Below are 19,277 nucleotides of genomic sequence, written 5' to 3'. Positions count from 1 at the left end.
CTGATATAAAATTACAACCTTGGGAACCCAAGGGGGCAACTCTACTCTGTCCTCATGTTTGCCACGAGTAAGGAGCCACTCTGTGGAAGTGGATTTTGTTTTATGATTCAAGCACCAACTAACAATGACAACAATAATTCCTTGATGGATACCTGTGATCCCTACTGGACAGTAGGCTCCCTGAGGGCAGAACCATGTTTATCTCGCTCGCCACTGCAACCCTACTGCCTGCAACACATGGATTCTCCACATGAAGACATGCACCTTCCCACCTCCTGGAGAATGTCTTCATGAATGGAGAAGTCGGGATGCTCACCCAGTCTCAGTGTGATGTATACACCAACAAAAACAGTGCCCAGTAAAAGAACTGTAGACTTAAGGCTTTTCTCATGTGCTGGTTGACAATAACAATAAAAATAGTTTGCTCCTGTTTCTCCACAAGCCCTTCTCTCCTGAACATCCTGTTCAGCTGTGAACTGGAAGCTCAACATCAAGAAGACAAAGATTCTCACCACTGGGCCAATTGGAAGCACCATGATAGATGCAGAAGAGGTTGAGGCTGTTAATAGTTACATCTTGCATGGCTCCACAATCAACACTCTTAGCACCAGCAGTCAGGAAATAAAAAGACAAATTGCATTACGTAAATCTGCTGTCAGGGACCTCTCTGGAGTACGAGAAGTAATGATGTCAGTATAGAGACTAAGTTGTGCCTGATCCTGTTCATGGTCTTCTCAATTACTTGCTATGCATCTTTGAGCTGGACAGTGAAAAAGGATGACAGAGAAGAATTGATGCCTTCCAGTTGTGATGCTGGAGAAGAGTTTTGAACATACCACGAACCACCAAGAAAACAAACAGGCCTGTCTTGGAGAGGGTGAAACCAAGTTTCTCTTAGAGGCTAGGATTTTGGAGCTCCATCTCACATATTTTGAGCATGTGGCCAGGAGAAACCAGTCCTTGGTGAAGGACATCATGCTCGGAAGGGTGGAGGGAAAGCATAGGAGAGGAAGACTCCAGATGAGATGGATTGATGCAGTAACTAGGGCAACGGGGGTAGGTGTATTGGAATTAGTGAGACTGGCTCAGAACAGGGCAGGCTTCAGAGCTATTGTACATAAGGTTGCTATGAGTTGCAGGCAACTTGACAGCATATAACAACAACAACAACAACAACACAGGATGAATTGCTCAGTAGCTTAGGGTTAAGAAAAAAGTTGTCCCTTCTGGCCTTTTAGTCTGTTTTCTTTAATTGGATAATACAAGTTAAGTAGCTTATTGACTTTTTTTCTATTCGCTGGCTGCTAGGAAGCTCAGAGATTAGCCTAGTGTTCTATTTCAGGTGTTTTATTGATAACTGATAAGATGCCCGGTGTATGTGAGACAGTTTCACCACCCTTGCTTCTAAAGAGCACTCTGGCTACACTTCTTTCAATATCCGTTTTCTCCCTTTGGCTAAATTGACTCTCTATCAGTCATTTACTATTTAGCTCCTCTGCCTTCCACTCTGCTTTTGTTTTTCTGGTTTTCCAATTTACTGCGATCTGTGTTCAATGTAAGAAAACCCAGAGTCTTTTTTTTTTGAGGACAGTAGCATTTAAGTAAGTTGTTTTGAAATGTAGCGAGCCTATGACCTTGTCCTGGAACAAATGTCTAACCATCTCTGCCTTGACACACCGTCCCCCCCCCAAATGCTGCTTCCGTCTCTCCCTCCAGCCACAGTCACTGCCTCTTAAAAACATTCACCACCATCCTTCAACATGCCTTGAGCTCTGGGGCCTGTGCCCTGGCGATCAGGCTGCAGGTCTGTGAACTGCGTTAGCTCTGCTACCTCCAGGGTCCACTTCCTCCAGGAAGAAAGCAAAGCAGTCAAACTCATCAATACCTCTCAATGTTTTGAGCTTTTGTTCTCTCACTTTCTCTCCTGTTCACCTTGTCAGCAGTCAAAAGGATGACACTGAATTTTACTTTCTGTAGGTTTAGCTTCAAAGTAACTGAGATTTCCAGTCTAATGGATGCACTCAATTCAGAGTCCTCCGCCCATCTGAAATGCTAATACTTTCCCAGGAGCTGTGGGCCTGTGTGTTGCCATGGCTGTCGGTGGCCCTGGAGCCAGCCTCAGACTCACTGGGACCTCATACACAATGAAACAAAACTCTGCCTCATCCTGCACCATCCTCATGATGGGCAGCACATGAGAGCTACGCAATTGTAAGGCTGGTTTGCTGAAGCAGGTGACCAGTGTTTTCTTCCTGTAGCATCTGCTGCTTTGAATGACCAGGACTGAGTCCCCCAGTAGACCCCCTTTTTGGCTTACTCTAACCAAGCTAAGTTCCACTCCTTACAAACCAAAAAACTGACAAGATTATATCTAAGGTTCTTTTGGCTCAGACAACCCATGCTTCCAGTGTCATCACATAACAGACGCTACAAGGCATTTAAGTAACGGTTCTGGAGACACTGAGAGGAAAAATTAAAATGTAAAAGTTACAGAAAGAAGGCATGGACTTTGTGGTAGGCTAGTCCTTTCATAGTCTTTACTGCTTTGAATATGTTCTGTTGACAAGTTTTCATTAATGGAAGGCAAGTTACAATGTTTGAAATAATATGGATTTTAGGACATTTATGTGGGACACATTAAGTCCCAGCTAGGCTGGTGGTTGAATTGGTGTGGTAAGGCGCGTTTCTTCAGATTCATGACATTATGTAGGATCCCACCAGGCAAGTGGCAAGTATGACAACTGGGAGAGCGGCTTCCTAAGAAAACTGAGAGGTGGAAATGTTGGTGAGCCATATGTGCCCCTCAGGCTTATATTATTGTTCACCAAATTATCATTTCCTCCCCTCAGTGTTAAAAGGCTCACTATGCTCCCACCATTTATGCTCACATTGACCAGGCAATTGGCTTTGGGCAATGGAAGGTGGGTGTGAGAACATGCAAATCCTAAACCTAGGCCCTCCTCCAGATGAACTTTCACCCTTCCCCAGGAAAAGAACATTTTCTGGGAAGAATGCGTTTATAGGGAGCAGAACTTGAACCCAGCTCTCAGCTTGAAGCCAAGCTCAGCCCACAGCAGCTGAGTCCTAGACAACCTGCAAATGCATAAGTGACAGACACACACGTGTCATTGTTTGATTTTTCAGATGGGTTTTGTTGGCTGTGTTACATAGCACGACTGTGGCATGAGCTGGCGGATACAGATTCCCTGCGAATTTGGTCCCTATGAAAAAACCAGCTGCCACTGAACCGGTGTTGTGTCACAGTGACCCTGTGTGTGTCACAATAGAACTCTGACCCATGGAGTTACAAGGGCGTGTTTCTCGGGAAGGAGATTGCCAGGGTTTTCTTCTCTAGGTAGATGCAAATGCCAACCTTGTGGTCAACAGATGAGCATGTTAACCATTTGCACCACCCAGGGGCTCTCAGTCAACCTGAAGCCTGTGTGATGGACGGACCCCTCAGCAATGGACTCTAGTACAAAAGAGTGATTTCAGCAACTGACTCCAGTGTGTCAGACATGATGAAGACGGCACAGGACAGGACAAGGTTGTCTTCAACTCAACAGCACCTAACAACAACAAGGAAGGGTTGGCAAAGGCCTACCTGCCACTTTGACCTGGTTGGGCGTGCAGGCTCTGCATGGAAGCACCTGGAACTCTTCTGCCTGGTACATGGAGTAGTCAGTACTGGCAACGACCAGTGTGTCCCCGGGCTTCCATGACTGCACGTTGTCCTCCAGCCTCAGGATGGTGCTGTTCACGTTGGTGTCCACGGTGACCGTGAGCTTGGGCCTCACTGGAACCCCAAACAGGAAGCACTGAGATATAGCCCTTTGCCAGAGGCCAACTTTTGGCTACCCACCTCTTCCCTCCCCATCCTTGAAGTAAATGCCAGGCTTGCCTATCCAAAACCCCAATCACCAGTCTTGGTGCAGGTTTTTGAAGTCAACAAAAACCCTACCAGAAAAGAGCCATTCATTAGCTCTGGGCAGGGGAATTTTCCACTCACTCCTTCACCGGAGCTAAATGTGGCCACCTCACCACACCCACTTTGCTCAAGATATAAAACAAATATAGCTCCTCTTAACTATTATTTACAGCAGCCATGAACCTCTCCCCCCAGAGCACCACCATCACTAATGACTGCCTTCTGGAGACGGCCAAGTGTCTCAGCTGAGGAACTAACCATTTCCAATCCTGTCTAACAATCACCTTGGGAACTGGATTTAAGATAATAGCACCCATGGAGGCCAGGGGCGGTGCATCTCTATAGGGGAGGGCTCCTTCAGAGCCCTGGGTGTCAGAGACCAAACCCTGCCCTTCCTGCAACAATTACGGCCAGGGTGGAGTTCAGCTGTGTAGCCAACACCCTCTCAAAGTCACAAAAGCACCCTCCATCGTGGGGCTTGCACAGTGCCACTGGAGATGCCCAGAGGTGGCGGACCCACCACTCAAAATTGCGATGCGTTAAAGGAACTGGGAAAGATCCAGTGGGGATCTGGAAAGACAGGCTAATGGTGGGCATAGTCCAATGGTGGCTAATTTTATAAAACATAATGGATGGGAGTGATCGGATGCAACACAACATGGACGAAGGATCATATAACACACAGTGTGTAAGAACTTTGTAAGCAAACTAATATAAAATAATGTAAATATAAAATTTAAAAACAAACTTGTGATGTGTTCCTGCCTGCTCAAGGGATGACCCCCCGACCGCGCTTCGCTTCACCCCTAAAGGAGCTTACCAGGCTTGCCACAGAGGAACCTCACACGGTAGCTGTGGCAGGCTCGCCCATGGTTGTAGCACACAAACCTATAATCCTGGCCTCTTTTGTAGACGACCTCAGTGGTGAGGTTAACGCCATCTGCTGACGTGGCCTGGAGATGGCACCACAATTAGAAGGCAAAGTCAGTTCATGAAGCAGGAAAGCAATGATTAATGCTAGACACATATACTCACAGGACTAAAATGGTCCCTGCTGCAAGAGCTATTTGCAACGGCCTGAAGTGTATTATTGCAGCAATTTTTTGGTATGGTTATAAGAGAAACGACATGAAGTCACGGGATGGGTAAGTGCCTTGCCTCGGGTCCCACCGGACTTGGTGCCCAAGCCAGTTACTGAGTGTTTCTTGCTGGGTGATGTTTATAAAGCACGTGCAGCAAGCCGGAGCGAGGCAGACTGCTTTACACAGTTTGGTAGATCACTGTGTTTCAATTTGCTGGTGCCCAAACATGGCTTCATATTGGAATCACTAGGGGAGATTTGAAAAGCAGTCATTCCCAAGCCTCATCCTCAGAGCCTCCAATTTGACTGTGCCCTCTGGCCTGAGCATTGAGCATTTTACAAGCTGTCCCGGTGATTCCTTTTGGTAGCAAAGCTGGGAACTCACTCTTGTTCCTGAGCTAAGGGCTTGACACAGCAAAATCTGCTGAAGCTAGAACCTGTGTAAAGCAGAAACCGGTCAGAAGACAACGCAAATATTTTCCACTACCAGAGAACAATAAGGCAGCTCTGTGGCGTAGGCTGTACGCTGTGCTGTTAACGCAAAGGTTGAGCCCTCTCCCATGGTTTGAATCCACAGGTGGCTCTTTGAGAAAAAAGATGCACAATCTCCTCCTGTGAGATTCACAGCCTCAGAGAACTAATGGAGGATTTGTTCTGAATTGACAGCAATGAGAGAAAGAGAACAGAAAGACAGACAGTGTCACGACCATCCTATCAAATGTGGGAAACCGGAGAGTTACAGAAAACAAGGCAAGCCTGTCTGTGGACTGTTAACACCTGTTTCACGGCATTATCACTTTCCATCTTCACAGCAAAATGATATGAGTTTTTAGTTATACAGAGAAGGATGCAAAGATTCAGAGATGTAACTTGCCCATGGTCATAACTTTGTGGTAGAGTCAAAATTTGAGCCCAGGCTAACTGAAACAACAATGATGATTCTCATCCTTCCTCCCTCCCCTGGTCTTCAGGGGCTCCCAGCCTAGTGTTGGGGAGAGAGAGAGAGAGACTGACTTTTCCCTGTACTAGATTCTGGATTCTGGGAAGACAGGACCCAGTGTCTTCGCCTCCAGCTCTGGGCCTGGTACAGAGTGAAGTCTCAGTTGATGGGGACTAACTATGCCAGGAGGTACAGGCCAGGTGGAAGATCTAGGGCAAGGGCTCAGCTTAGGGCACAGTCCCCACCAGCTGGGGCTCATCCTGGAGCCAGGGTGTGTGCACATGACGGCTGACTGTCATTGAGAGACATGCAATTTAAGGGCAAGCACTGCAGCTGTCATGGCCTTTGGCACAGACACCAAAGAAAGGCAGGAGGGCTGGGGACATAGGGAGGGATAGTACAGCCAACCTTAAAAACACTAAAGGAGGGGAATTTTGAGGAAACATTGTTTGGAACTCAACCGATATGCATTGTCTTTGGCTTGAAAGACCAGTGCACAAATTGAGTTCATTCACCATTAAAATGCAGGCGTTCCAATGAGTAATACATTCAGTCACTTTCCTGAGGTCCCTGTAGCAGACAGAGAAGCAGAGGTTGAAAACGTACTCTCAGAAGAAAACGCCAAGACTCAGAGGGGTTCAAATTCAGGTTTAAGGTCATGTGAATGTCAAGCAGTTCCTCTGACCATAAGAGGTTCTCCTTTGAAACCAGCATGCTATTCAGTAGGGAACCCCATAATATTGAGAACTGAGGCTGAAGACAGCATCAAACGGAGCTGGCTGGTTTTCAAGGTATAAGATCCAACAATAATTTCAAGGGAACATCTGCTCAAGTCTGCTTTCTCATACCCTCTTTCTATCATGAAGAATGACCTCAATTTGGGAGAAAAAAAGTAAAACAAGGGCTCTATTGCCATCCAGGGAAACAGATTTTTAACTATGAAGAGATACATTTGTACTGTTATCTATGATAATTAATAACAATAATTATGCTGCCTGTGCCATGAAGTTGACTTTGACTCAGAACGAACCCATGTAACAGAGAACTGCTCCAGAATGATGCCTGAGTATCTACAATTGTCATGTGTATCTGAAAATGAGACAATGAATAAGGAAATCCAAAGATGAATCTAGATCTTGGTGTTGGAGAAAAGTATTGACTATCCCATGGACTGCCAAAAGAACAAGTAAATAAATGGGTCTTGGAGGAACTACACCAGGGAGCTCCTTAGAGACAAGGATGGTGAAACTATCTCCTAGACCTTGGCAATGTGGATAAGATAGGAGGAACCAGTCCTTGGAAAAAGACATCAAGCTGGGAAAGGTGTACAGTCAGGGAAAAAGAGGAAGAACCTCAACAAGACAGACTGACACGGTAACTGTAACATGGCAGGGATTGCGAGGTGATGCAGGACAGGGCAGGATTCTGATCTGCTTCTCACGGGGTTGCTATGCGGCTCACCTACCAACAGCAACAACAAACAACAACATCCAGGTCTTTCTCCCTTGGAGCCCTTGGAGTTGAGTGCTTAATCCTTGCACCCCCAGGGCTCCTTCAAACAATATGGTAATGAAAACTGTGATTATAATCTAAAACCCATTGCTGTCAAGTCTCTTCTGACTCAGCAACCCTCAAGGGCAACAGCAGAACTGTCCCACAGGGTTCTGAAAGTTGCATTTTTTAAATTTTTTTTTTTTTTACTGAAGCAGACTGTCATATCTGAGCAGCTGCTGGGTTTCAACTATAGACATCTCTATTAATTTGTCTCTGCCAAGTTATTAACCACTATACTACTAAGGAAGCACTTTCAATATAATTGAATAATAATAAAAAAGGTTCTAAAATGCTAACAAATTGAGTGCTCACTATGGGACTGACACTGTGTATTGAATCTGTGAAGCCATGCTTTGAGGAGGCAATTTTTAAGCCTGTCTTTGAACAGGAGGGAGCTGAGGTATTGAGGAGTCATGTGACTAGTTCCTAGGCTGAGGCTCCGGTAAAGGGAGTGAGCAGCCTCTGGTGCAACATTTAAGGAGTCACTCACACTCAGTGCTGTGTAAGTGCATAGTCCTCTTCTGAGAATGGTGCCTCCTTAAAATTTGGCTCCCGAGGGGTTTTTCCCTTACAGGTGGTTTGCCATAGCCCACAAGTAACAAGGCTGGGATGTAAACTCAGAAATTTTTTTTTCTTCTTGGCTTCAAAACATACTTTCTTAAGCACCGGGTTAATCTCCAACCTCTGTGTCAGCTGCTGTGGAGGATACAAAGATGGTTCTGGTATATACAGGCATATGGACCGCCAAGTAAACAAACAGCTCTGTCTTAGAGAGGGTGAGATCAAGTTTCTCCTTGAGCGCTAGGATTTTGAAGCTCCACCTCACATACTTTGGGCATATGGCCATGAGGGACAGATCCTTGGAGAAGGACATCATGCTTGGAAGGGTGGAGGGACAGTGTAGGAGAGGAAGATGCTAGATGAGATAGATTGACACAGTAACCAGGGCAATGGGGGTAGGTGTGTCGGAGTCAGTGAGACTGGCTCAGGACAGGGCAGGCTTCAGAGCTGCTGTACTAGGGTCACTATGAGTGGCAGGTGACTTGATGGCACATAACACAACAACAACAATCTAGGACATAACAGGCATGACCAAGATGGCTTGTGCCTTGGATGTCACTTGAGAGGAAGAGTACAAACAAGCATCATTTACTTGCCACCTGCTTCCATCACCAGTTATTAGAGAGCCTTCAGTAATTTAAAATTCATTTTTCATAAATACACCTCTGAGTACAGCAGGTCCAGCCAGGCTTAAGGAGCAGAGGCACTCTGAGCGATGGCTGAAGAGACAGGTTAAAAACAAGGAAAAGCAGCTCACTGGTATGATTTTGGAGAGAACCTGAGTCCTAGCTTTGAAATTCATCAGCCATGAGCTCTGGGGCTGAAAATGCACCTTAATTTCAGCCTACAAATGGGAATGGCTCTCTCTGGTCCACCTGCTTGACAGGAAGACCATGAAAGCAGAATCACTCCAGGATCATAATAACATATGTAATCGACGCGTCTTTTCCCTGACAACGACCGGGTACCTGTATATCAATGGGGCGGTTGCAGATCTTTCCTGGGTGAGCTGCCCGGAGGTCGGAAATTTTCTCCCCACCTTTGTTATGATTCACTTTATCATGATCAAACCACTCGGTCCATTCCACATCTAGGGAGAAAGCAAAGTGCAGTCAGTCAGGAGGGGTCCGTGGGGGTGAGCTGTGCCCCAAATGATCTCAAAGCACCCCCATCAAGGAAGTGAATGTCACCTGGACATTGTTCCACCGGGCTGGCAGGCAGGTGGCTTGTAAGCACAATTTGCCAGCTCCCCATCTTTTAATGACAACCGGTTATCATGTTGTTGACAGGTGCCATTGAGGATGACTCATAGCGACCCTATGAACAACCGAGATGAAGGCTGTCCTATCCTGTGCTGTCTTCACCATCTCTGAGCCCATTACTATAGTCACTGAGTCAATCAATCACGTGGAGGGTCTTCCTCTCTATCGCTGACCCTTCACCTTCCCAAGCATGATGTTCTTTTTCCTAGGAAGAGCGTCTCCATTCTACTTCTAATCCTCCCTCACGTAGTGAAGTCCAATTCACAGCAACCCCACGTGTGCTGGAGTGGAACTGTACTGCATGGGACTTTCAATGGCTTTGAAGTCCAGGGCTGTCTCTCAAGCACCTCTGGGTGGCCTCAAACTCCCAACCACTTGGTTACCAGCTGAGCATGTTAACCATCTGTACAACTCAAAGACTTCCTTTTAATAAAAAACACCTTTTACTGACTTTTTAATTTTATAAAAACAGTATGTATTCATGATAAATTTTCTGTAATTATGAGAGCAAATAAATAAAAAGGAGAAAAATATAATCTGTGAAACTATTATCCAAGAATTATCATTGGGTTTCCTGCTTTTCTGAGCCACGATATGAGCTACTTGAAGGCATGGATCACATCACAGTTGTGACTATTTCTCATGTTCAATGTCATTGTCTAGCTCTTAAAAGATACCCTGTGTTACAACATCCATAATAACTACCCAGGTTGGTTGGTTGTTTTGTTTTTCAAATCTTAACATGCTGTTGCATATTTATATCAGACTGTGTTAATGAAATAAAACTACTATCAAATTAAAGAAGAAAAGTGGTATTCTGTGAACAAAACTAAGCACTATTTAAGCCAAACTGGGATGAAATGTAAATCTTAACAAACAAGAAAAACCCTTGTAGGAAACTCTTCATCAGGGTGGCTGGATTAAAGGCAACTTTCATTTGCAAATACAGCTGGATGCACAATAGTTAAGGAGCCCTGGTGGTATAGTGCATCATTATGTGCTGTACTGCCAATGGAAAGGTCAACAGTTCAAATCTACTAACTGCTTCTTGGGAAAAAGGGGAAGCAGTCTCCTCCAGTATGATATACACCCTTGGAAAACCATTGGAGGCTTACCACGAGCCAAAACATACTGAGGGACCATCTTAGTTCAACTTATTGGCATCAAGTCAGAACCAATTCATCTCTGACCCTCCAGTGGGTTTTCAACGTCTGTAATTCATACAGGAGGAGATTTCCCACCATTCTTCTGAGGAACATTTTGTGAATTGGCACTTCCTGCCTTTGGTAGTGCAACTCCTTACCTTCTAGGCTACCAAAGCTTCCTGGATTCATGTCAGTGGGTAGATTATACAACAGTCAAGGACCCAGGCAGTTCTAGTGGCCTAGTGGCAAGAAGATGTGCTGTAGTCCTGAAGGCACATGGTTCGAGGCCATGAGCTGCTCTGTAGAAGGATAGGGAATCTCCTCCCATGCAATTAACTGCCTCTGAAAACCCACCAGTGTGTCAGTTATGGGTTGGTTATGACTCTACAGTACAGAACAACAACAAGGACCTTATCAATACTAGAATGGAATATAGTAATTTACTGGTAAAATTACTGCCTTCTGAGTTCAATTCTTAGCCACCATTACCTCAAGAGTATCTATCAGGAGAAGATCTGATATTGCTATGATGCTGAGCAAATTTTAGTGGAGTTTGCCAACTAAGGTGGAGTAGGAAGAAAAGCCTGGCATCTGCTGCTGCAAATCAGCCACTGGCGACCTTAAGGACCACCACAGTCCAGTCTCCATCACCACAGGACCAGGCAGCATTTCGTTCTATTCCGTATATGATCACTGTGAGCCAGTGAACAGCAACAACGATGCAAGAACAAAAACCTTGTTCTGTAGATAGTGATTCCTGACCTTGATGTCACGGGTAGGTTTCGCTGAGCTCTCAAGTCCCTCACCTTGAACCCACTCGCTGGATGAAGAGACGTTGAAGTGCTCCCCGTGCTCCGTCCGGAACAGCTTGAAGACCTGGGCGGCTGCAGAGCCGTGGTGTCCTATCAGAGAGACCAGAGGCTTTAGCAACTCAAGGGACCCTGCAGCTCAACAGTGTGTGATCCTAACACCAAGTAAACCTCCACACACAGATTGTCTTAAGACTTTTCTTTTCTAAAAGTTGTAGACAAATCTTTCTACTTGGGAAGCAAATTAGACTCCTTTTTTTTTCCAGCTCAGTTTCGAAGCATTAGTTGCACTGTTCCATCAAATCAAGATTTGATTCCTGTTAATGCTTCCCTGGAAGCTGAACCAGTAGAGCCTCCCTTAACCTCCACAGCCTGTGCCTCTGCTCCAGGTCTCCTCTTTGCTAGGTCAGTTACTTTGGATGAAGCCAATGAAGACTTCTTTGGAAATGTAAATATCATCTGGAGTGATTGACTTCCAATCAGTATTGACCTTTGCCAGCTTTGATTGGGCCATTCAGCTGGGTGTTGGGAAATGGGTCAGCTGTACTGGGAGGCAAGTGGGTCATTTAGAAAGACTCCAGTTCTCTTGTTCAGAGAAACACTGGGGAGAAGCAGCGTTCCCACCAACCATTTATTACCGTGATATTCAATATGGTCTTCAACTGAGGAGGAAGGGTTTCCTTTCACTGTAATGAAACTCCAAGGGTGTCTGAAACAACACAAAAACAAAGAGAAAATTCAGTTCTTCACATGCCTGAGCCTGAAGAGAGCGAAACAGAGTGTTACCGAAGGGTGGCCCTCCTGTTGTTTGGGGGGAATTAGTTCACTCCCTGGGCTTCTCTTTAAGTAGAAAGGAGCCTCTCTTTCCAAGCCCTGGCTTCCTAGTGTCCATATTCCTAGCCTGATGTTTGCTGGGAGCTCCTTTGGCTCCATTCTGGTAAGTAATGGACCACAAATCATAAAGAAGTCATGAGACCTGCCATGCCACCGGCCAGTCTCAAGGACATTCTGAAATGAGTTCTCTGGTCTCAAAACAAAACAAGGAAAATGTGTTCCAATACAGAAAGGTTCTTTCTCCCATGCCCTGTATCCCTTGAGTGGAGCTTGAGGAAAGTGCTAGAGGCCAGTGTGACAGCCTCAGAGCCTTTGTAAAGCCCTGCAGAGAATTTTCTTCCTCTTGATGAGGCTTAAGAGTCTGGCAACATGGACACTCATGTCTTTCCTCCATTAAAATGCGCCCTCCTAGTGATAAGAAGTGGCACTGCAATCTTGAAGGTACATGGTTCGAATCCACCAGGGGCTCCCCGTGAGAAAAATGGGCAATCTCCTCCCGGATGATTAACCGCCTTTGAAAACCCACCAGCAGGTCAGTTTTGACTCAACAGTAAACAACTGCATAGACTAAGGAGGTTTTCTTTGCTGGTTTTGTCTTCCCACAATGTCTCTCTTACTGTGGGATCTCAATTAGTTTTTGTCCCTCAATGTCTTTCTCTGCTTTTAATCTGATCTCTTGTATGCGAAGTCAGTGGTTATTGGATGGCGTTTAGCTGAGGCTGGAGGTGGGCTGTGTCATGCTCCCTCCTAGAATCCTTCAGTGACTTCCTGTTGCCCTATGGGTGAAGACCAAGCTCCTTAGCAGAAAACAAGAGCCCCCTGTTTATAACTCCCTAGACACATCTTTGTCTTCAGGTCGACCCTCCTGCTGCCTGTACTTCACTCACTGTAACAAACTAGCCATCCATCCACCCCAGGACCTTTGAACTCACCAGCCTTTATGTGGGGATCTTGCCTGCCCTCATCCTCATTCCCTAATGTCCTCGTTGGGTATCCTGGCTGCTCCCTTGCTCTCTTACACCCCACCATCATCCCCCATCATGCCTTTCTTCCCAGGAGAGGTCAGTTCACTCACTGCAGCATAGTGTCCCATGCCAATATTGATTCAAAAACCATTTATGAATGAATGCACATGTGAAAGAAGGGAGGGTACTATATACAAGTAAGCTCCTCTATGATTTTAGATGCTTGAAGTATATCTCCACTAGACGGGAGCCTTGGTGGTGGTATTGTTAAGCACTCAACTTTAACAGAAAGATCACCCTGAGCCTCCCAGGTACTCCGAAGGAGAAAAGCCTTGATGATCAGCTTCCTTGAAGACTGACGCACCACCTGTGGGTCGCCCTGACTTAGGGCAGCGTTCCACAGGATTTCTGAGGCTACCAATCGGTATGCGAGGAGAGTCCTTTATCTTCTTCCCTCAGAGCAGCTGGTGAATTTGAACTGCTGACTTTCAAGTTAGCAGCCCAACACATAACACCCAGTACTTCTTCAGTAAAGATCACAACTTAGTTCTACTCTCTTCTCTGGGGTTGCTATGAGACAGATTCAATAACATATAGCAATATGCACATAAGAGATAAATACGTGATTATCTATCTACTTCTAGCTCTATGAATGTCTATGACAAAACAGCTTCCTCATGACTCTTGGAAAGAGGGCTAACATTTATTAAGTGTTAATTCTGTGCTAGACACCACAGCAGATAAATTGCATGTATTATCACATTTACTCCTCCTGACAATCTTCTGAGATAGTCCCCGACATATTCCTGTTTTACAGATAGAGGAGCCCTGCACACAAGAGGGGTGAGTCACTTGTCTGTAGTCACACCTAGCAGGAGGTGTGGCACAGACTCAAATTTGAACAGTTGGATGGTCAGTCCTGGGTTCTCAGTCACTACCGCCTTTTGCTGAGGCCTCAGATATCCAGTCCTTCTACAGTTCTCTTTATCTCAGTCTTCCGGTTTTCTAAAACAGGGAAGTGGAAGTGCCCTGGGTTTCTGCTAACAAAGAAACCTTGCAATGCCAAGCTATCTTTGTCATCTTTGGCTGCTCGAGCTTCCTGCCCAAAGCCTCCCAACAGGAGCAGCTATGAGCTGTCCCTGGGACCTGGAACGCCCATCCTTTGCCTCGAGATCCGTGGGCGGTCAAAGCAGGGCTTTGCTCCCAGCCCCCCAAAAAAGCTCTGCCCTGCCTCCATCCTGCCCATGATTTTGGAAACTGAAAGGAGGGATGTTAGAACTTCCAAACAGCAGCAGACAGATCACCTCTCCTTTCCACCAAGCCAACACCTGATTCAACAAAATACGAAGGCCGTTCCTGGTGGGTAAACCTGGGGAGCCCACTTGGTGCCAGTGTGCGTGTATTTCAAAGGTAAGCTTGGTGCTATGATCCAAAGCAAATGTTACTCTGGAGCACATCAGGGGCCTTCTCCTTGGATCTCTGACTGGTCAGACATTCTTCATCACTTCTAAATAACCGTCTGCCAACTTCCAAAGCAAAACATGACCAGGATGCTCTCTTTGCCAAAGGAGAGCAATGAGCTCCATTAGCTCCATCCAAGGCATGGCTCTTACAGTAAACAAACAACATGGCTTAGCCAAGTGGACAGAGAGTTGAGGGGTCACAATTCAATCGAGACATTCCAAGGGTCCTTTAAGTCCTTTGGACTCCCCCCCCCCACCCGATTCATGTCCTTGCCACGTGTAAAACACACTCACCATACCCTATCATTCCTAGAATCTTCTATCTTGAGACAAAATGCCTCATCACCTGTAAGCTTGTTAACTTTAGAACACAAGTTATCTGCCTACAAAATGCAATGGTGGGACTGGTCCAAGGTGGACAGTCCCTCCCACCTTTTTTGAAATGAATTTGTATTCCTTTATGTTATTTCTTTTCAAGGACTTTGCAGCTTTTTGTTAGGATTTTAATTAAGGTTGGTTTCTGAAAGTCTTTTATTTTCTTAATGAATACAAACACTTTGCTTGTTAAGAAAAAAAAGGAGGGAAACAATGGATAACAGGCACCAAGTTTTGAAATCCAGAGACACAATTGACTTTAGTTCTCAAGGCTTGAAATTAACTCTCTGTTCTCAAGGACCATCAAGTCAACGGCTCTACCTTCCAGACTCTGAATTCTTGGTGGAGGCCCTTTAGCTCTGGGCTTCAGTTTTACAGTCCAGGTCCTCTGGGATGGCAACTCTGGTTTCTTCATTCTGGGGGGGCCCTTCCCCTAATGCACCTGAGGGATAATGCCACTTCCTTTCAGGCCCCTACCTTCGGCCCCTTTGGCATGGCAGCCCAACACCTTGCCACACTGTAATGACCACCTCATGCTCCAGGACTAAGCTGGCAAAGATCATAGTCTTTGGAACTTTGGCAGCTGTAGACCCACAATTTGAGATCCAGGAGTCTGAGGGCCTGCCCTCTGAAACTGACAGGACCAGAGCCCCATCCTCCGAGGCTGAGGCACCTCCACTGCCCTGCTCCTTCCAACAGTTCCACTGATCTCTGATCTGCTCCAAGACTGCCTCTTTCCTTGGAGGACAACATGTAGCTCCTCTGGTCTGTTTCCTGCCTGTAGAATTCCAAGAAGCAGATAATTTCTTCCCTTTCATTATTTCTCTGTCCCCTGCAGTGTAAGCTGATAGGTTTTCAGTTGTGGTAGAAGTTGGTTAGATCCAGCACACAAAGGCTGAATCTAACAAAAGTAGACACATCCTCGGTGTAAAGACCAGGGCACATGTCCTTAGGTTGTGCAGTTTTTAGAATCTTTTTAAGTTTTGTTTTCATTTCTTACAGTCCATCCTTTTCCTCTCATATTTCATTCTACATGGTCACTTTAAGATCTTGCTTAGAAATCTCTTCTGTCTAATATTTAAGTTCTACTGTAATTGAGACAAGCTCCTCTCCCTGCATAAGGGGCTGTGTCCTCCCGCCATTGTCCAATCACATAGTTATCATTTTTTATTTAAAGTCTCACCAAAAGCAAATTTAACCTTCACATTCCAGGGACATTCTAATGCTGGTGACGTATAAATTGTCTCAGGCGACAGTTTCTCTACAGCTCTCACCACTTCCTTCTGAGCTTCCATCAGCGTCGCCTTTAAGGGCCAAGAATCTACCAATAGTTCCTTCAAGGAAATCCAAGATTTTACCATTATGTACTTTAAAAACTTTCCCAGCCTCTGCCCATTTGCAATTCTACAGCGCTCCACCCCCAGTGCAAAAGTCTGTCTTACTTATGTAATGCTGCTATAACAGAAATACTCCAAGTGGGTGGCTTTAACACACAGACATATATTTTCTCCTCTAGGAATCTAGAAGTCCAGGCTGTGAATTCGAGGAGAAGGTCCCTGTCTCCTTTCAACATCTGTGGTTCCAGTATTCTTGCAAGGTCTCCATGTGTCTTGGTGACTGTCTTACTCTCAGGCTAAGAGCACAGTCCCAGGTCCAAAGAATGCGCTCCACTCAGGGTTCTTCTTTCTTTGCAGCACTGAAGTCTGTCCCAACTCTGCTCACCTCTCTTTTTTGCACTTGAAAGGCCAAAGGCTTGCCTCAAGTAAGAGGGTGATATGAGTCAGGATGGAGGTTTTTTTAAGTATATGACTTGAGTCATGCCCTCTTCTGAGATTGTGGCTTAAAATATCCTCTACTCTAATTATGTTTCATGAAGAAGTGTGGATTTACAACACATCACAAAATACAGAGTATCGTAGAATGGAGGACAATCACACAATCAGAGCATGACTCAGCTAAGTGGACCCATTTTTTTTTTTTTGGAGGAGACACAATTTAATTCATGACAAAGTACCAAATATGTCTAATGAAGAGTGAGTGTCTGAATCTCCCTCTTAGAGCGACGTGACCATGTGGGAAGGAAATAAACAGTTGCCATTGAGTTGATGCTAATTTAATGGCAACCCCATGTGTGTCACAGTAGACTTGTGCTTCATAGGGTTTTCAGTGGCTGGGTTTGGGGAGGCAGATGACCAGGCATTTCTTGTGAGGCACTGCTGGGTCCTCTGGGGCTTGAAGTCCCAACCCTTTGTTTAGCTTCTGAGTGCATTAAATATGTGCACCACCCAGGGTCTCCAAAAAAAAGATAACAGAATGATCAATTCTAGGGAGAAGTCAGTTGCTTCCATGTTCTGGAGCTTGGAATGGAGAAAGGGCCAGGCAGTACCTGAATCCAAGGTGTAGGAAGTGTTTGCTGCCCAATCTGGTCATGGCCTTCCTGGCTGAGTCGTCCAGGTTTCGAGATCCTTCATCATTCACTGCAACAGAAAGGATTCTGCCCTCAGGCACCGCATTCAAATACTGGACCAGCCGTTCACTCTCTTTCTTGGATCTGTAGGTGTCAAATCTGAAAAGGGCAGAGAGAGGACGTTTTAATTGTTTAGCTAAGAGCCACAAAAGAGTCCACGTTTACTAAATCAACACGCCATCCAAACATCAAATGGCTGCCATTTTTCAAGAAAGAAGCTTTTATTACAAAAAGAAAGGATGACCTCAAACTTACAAAAGCTAGCTCACCCTCATTGGCATAACAATATTAACAAAATACAGATTTAAAAATAAAAAAGTCTATGGGAGCTCTGGTGGCCTAGTGGCAAGAAGCTGCACTGCAATACCAAAGGCATGTGGTTTGAGGCCATCAGCTGCTCCACGGAAGAAGGATGGACAGTCTCCTCCCATGAGATTAACTGCCTCTGAAAACCCGCTGGAGGGTCACCTATGGGCCGGTTCTGACTCGACAGTAAACAACAACAACATACTACTGAGAATAATTTTGAAAGGACAGTCACAATTTTTCTTCTCCAGGGCGACTATAAAGATTTTGTATAATTACAATGGAAACTCCAAAACAATTTGTCTTGAGGCTTAACAAGAAAAACAGTTCTAAACTGATTCTGGAAAAATAAACCAGGATGGCAGCCAAGAAGACTGTGGGGAGGAAGGACAATGGTGTGGTATGAGTGGTGGCTGGCCAGGTGGTCTTGAGTTCTCAACACTTTTCAACTGTTTGCATAAGCTTTTCCCATCTAGTCTATGCCCTGTCATCCTCTCCATTACTGCACCCCCAGATTTTCCTTCTGCAAACAGAGCACATCTCAGTGTCCCATAACCACACTGGATGCCCATTCCTGACTTCATTCGTACAACCCCTTTTACAATCAGTCCAATCCTCACTACCTTTCAGAAGCTAACCTGAGTCCTCACTCCCCCAGGGTATACACACACACCAGGTTGTCCAGCCCAGAGAAAGCACTGATAACCCAAAACCAAAGATCATGCTCCCCGGTGGTTTGAATCTCAGGCAGATAGATGGGCTATCCCCTTTTGTGTGAATTCTTACAGCCTTGTAAACCCAATCAAGTGTCTGTTCTGGCTCAGTGGCAATGGGAGAGGAGAGGAGAGGCGAGGAGGGGAGGGGAGAGGAGAGAGGAGAAGAGAGAAGGGGGGGAGAGAGAGAGAGAGAGAGAGAGAATATGCATGAGAGAGAGCAAGTGAGAGAGAGAGAGTGTGCACGTCCCTGGGGGCACAGTCAGCTTAACGTTTAAGTGCTGTATTACTAACCTAACAGTTGGCATTTCAAATCCATAGTTGCTCTTGGAGAGAGAGAATATATGTGTATACATATATGATACACATATATTACATATAAAAGCATATACAATATATCTGCATATAAAACATATTCACATACTATGTAGCATATAATACATACTATATATGCCCCCCCACATATAAAAAAATATATATGTTGCTGTTATGTACCATCGAGTTGGGACAGATCCATAGCTGACCCTCTGGTGGGTTTTCAGAGGTAGTAGTAAATAGCACAAGACTGCACATCATTCTCCTATAGAGCAACTGGTGGATCTGAACCACATGCCTTCAGTTTGGCAGTGGCTTCTCCTTACTACTAGGCCACCAGAGCTCACACTCTTGCACTCTCTCTCTCGCACATGTTCTCTCTCTCTCTCTACACACACACACACACACACACACACACACACACACACACACACACACATTATCTATCTATCTATCTATCTATCTATCTATCTATCTATCTATCTATCATCTGTCTTTGTTGTTAAGTGCCGTCAAGTAGCTTGTGACTCATAGCAACCCTGTACACAACAGCTCAGAA

General features: G+C 45.4%; 1 protein-coding gene across 1 annotated transcript in view; it reads right to left on the bottom strand.

The window, feature by feature from the left end:
- The window catches only part of CEMIP (cell migration inducing protein, hyaluronan binding), a 79,453-nt gene that overhangs the window by 48,485 nt on the left and 11,691 nt on the right, over positions 1–19,277 (bottom strand). Inside the window, exons 5-10 of the mRNA XM_006885195.1 lie at positions 17,304–17,483; positions 11,919–11,989; positions 11,278–11,373; positions 9,033–9,154; positions 4,749–4,881; positions 3,605–3,796 (exon numbers count right to left, since the gene is read on the bottom strand). Coding sequence (XP_006885257.1) covers positions 3,605–3,796; positions 4,749–4,881; positions 9,033–9,154; positions 11,278–11,373; positions 11,919–11,989; positions 17,304–17,483 — 794 coding nt within the window. The remainder of the gene's footprint in view (positions 1–3,604; positions 3,797–4,748; positions 4,882–9,032; positions 9,155–11,277; positions 11,374–11,918; positions 11,990–17,303; positions 17,484–19,277) is intronic.

Source organism: Elephantulus edwardii, unplaced genomic scaffold (assembly GCF_000299155.1).
Source record: "Elephantulus edwardii isolate Elephantulus edwardi_28Jun2011 unplaced genomic scaffold, EleEdw1.0 scaffold00041, whole genome shotgun sequence".
NCBI classification, from domain to species: domain Eukaryota; kingdom Metazoa; phylum Chordata; class Mammalia; order Macroscelidea; family Macroscelididae; genus Elephantulus; species Elephantulus edwardii.
This window is presented reverse-complemented; position numbering and strand designations above follow the sequence as displayed.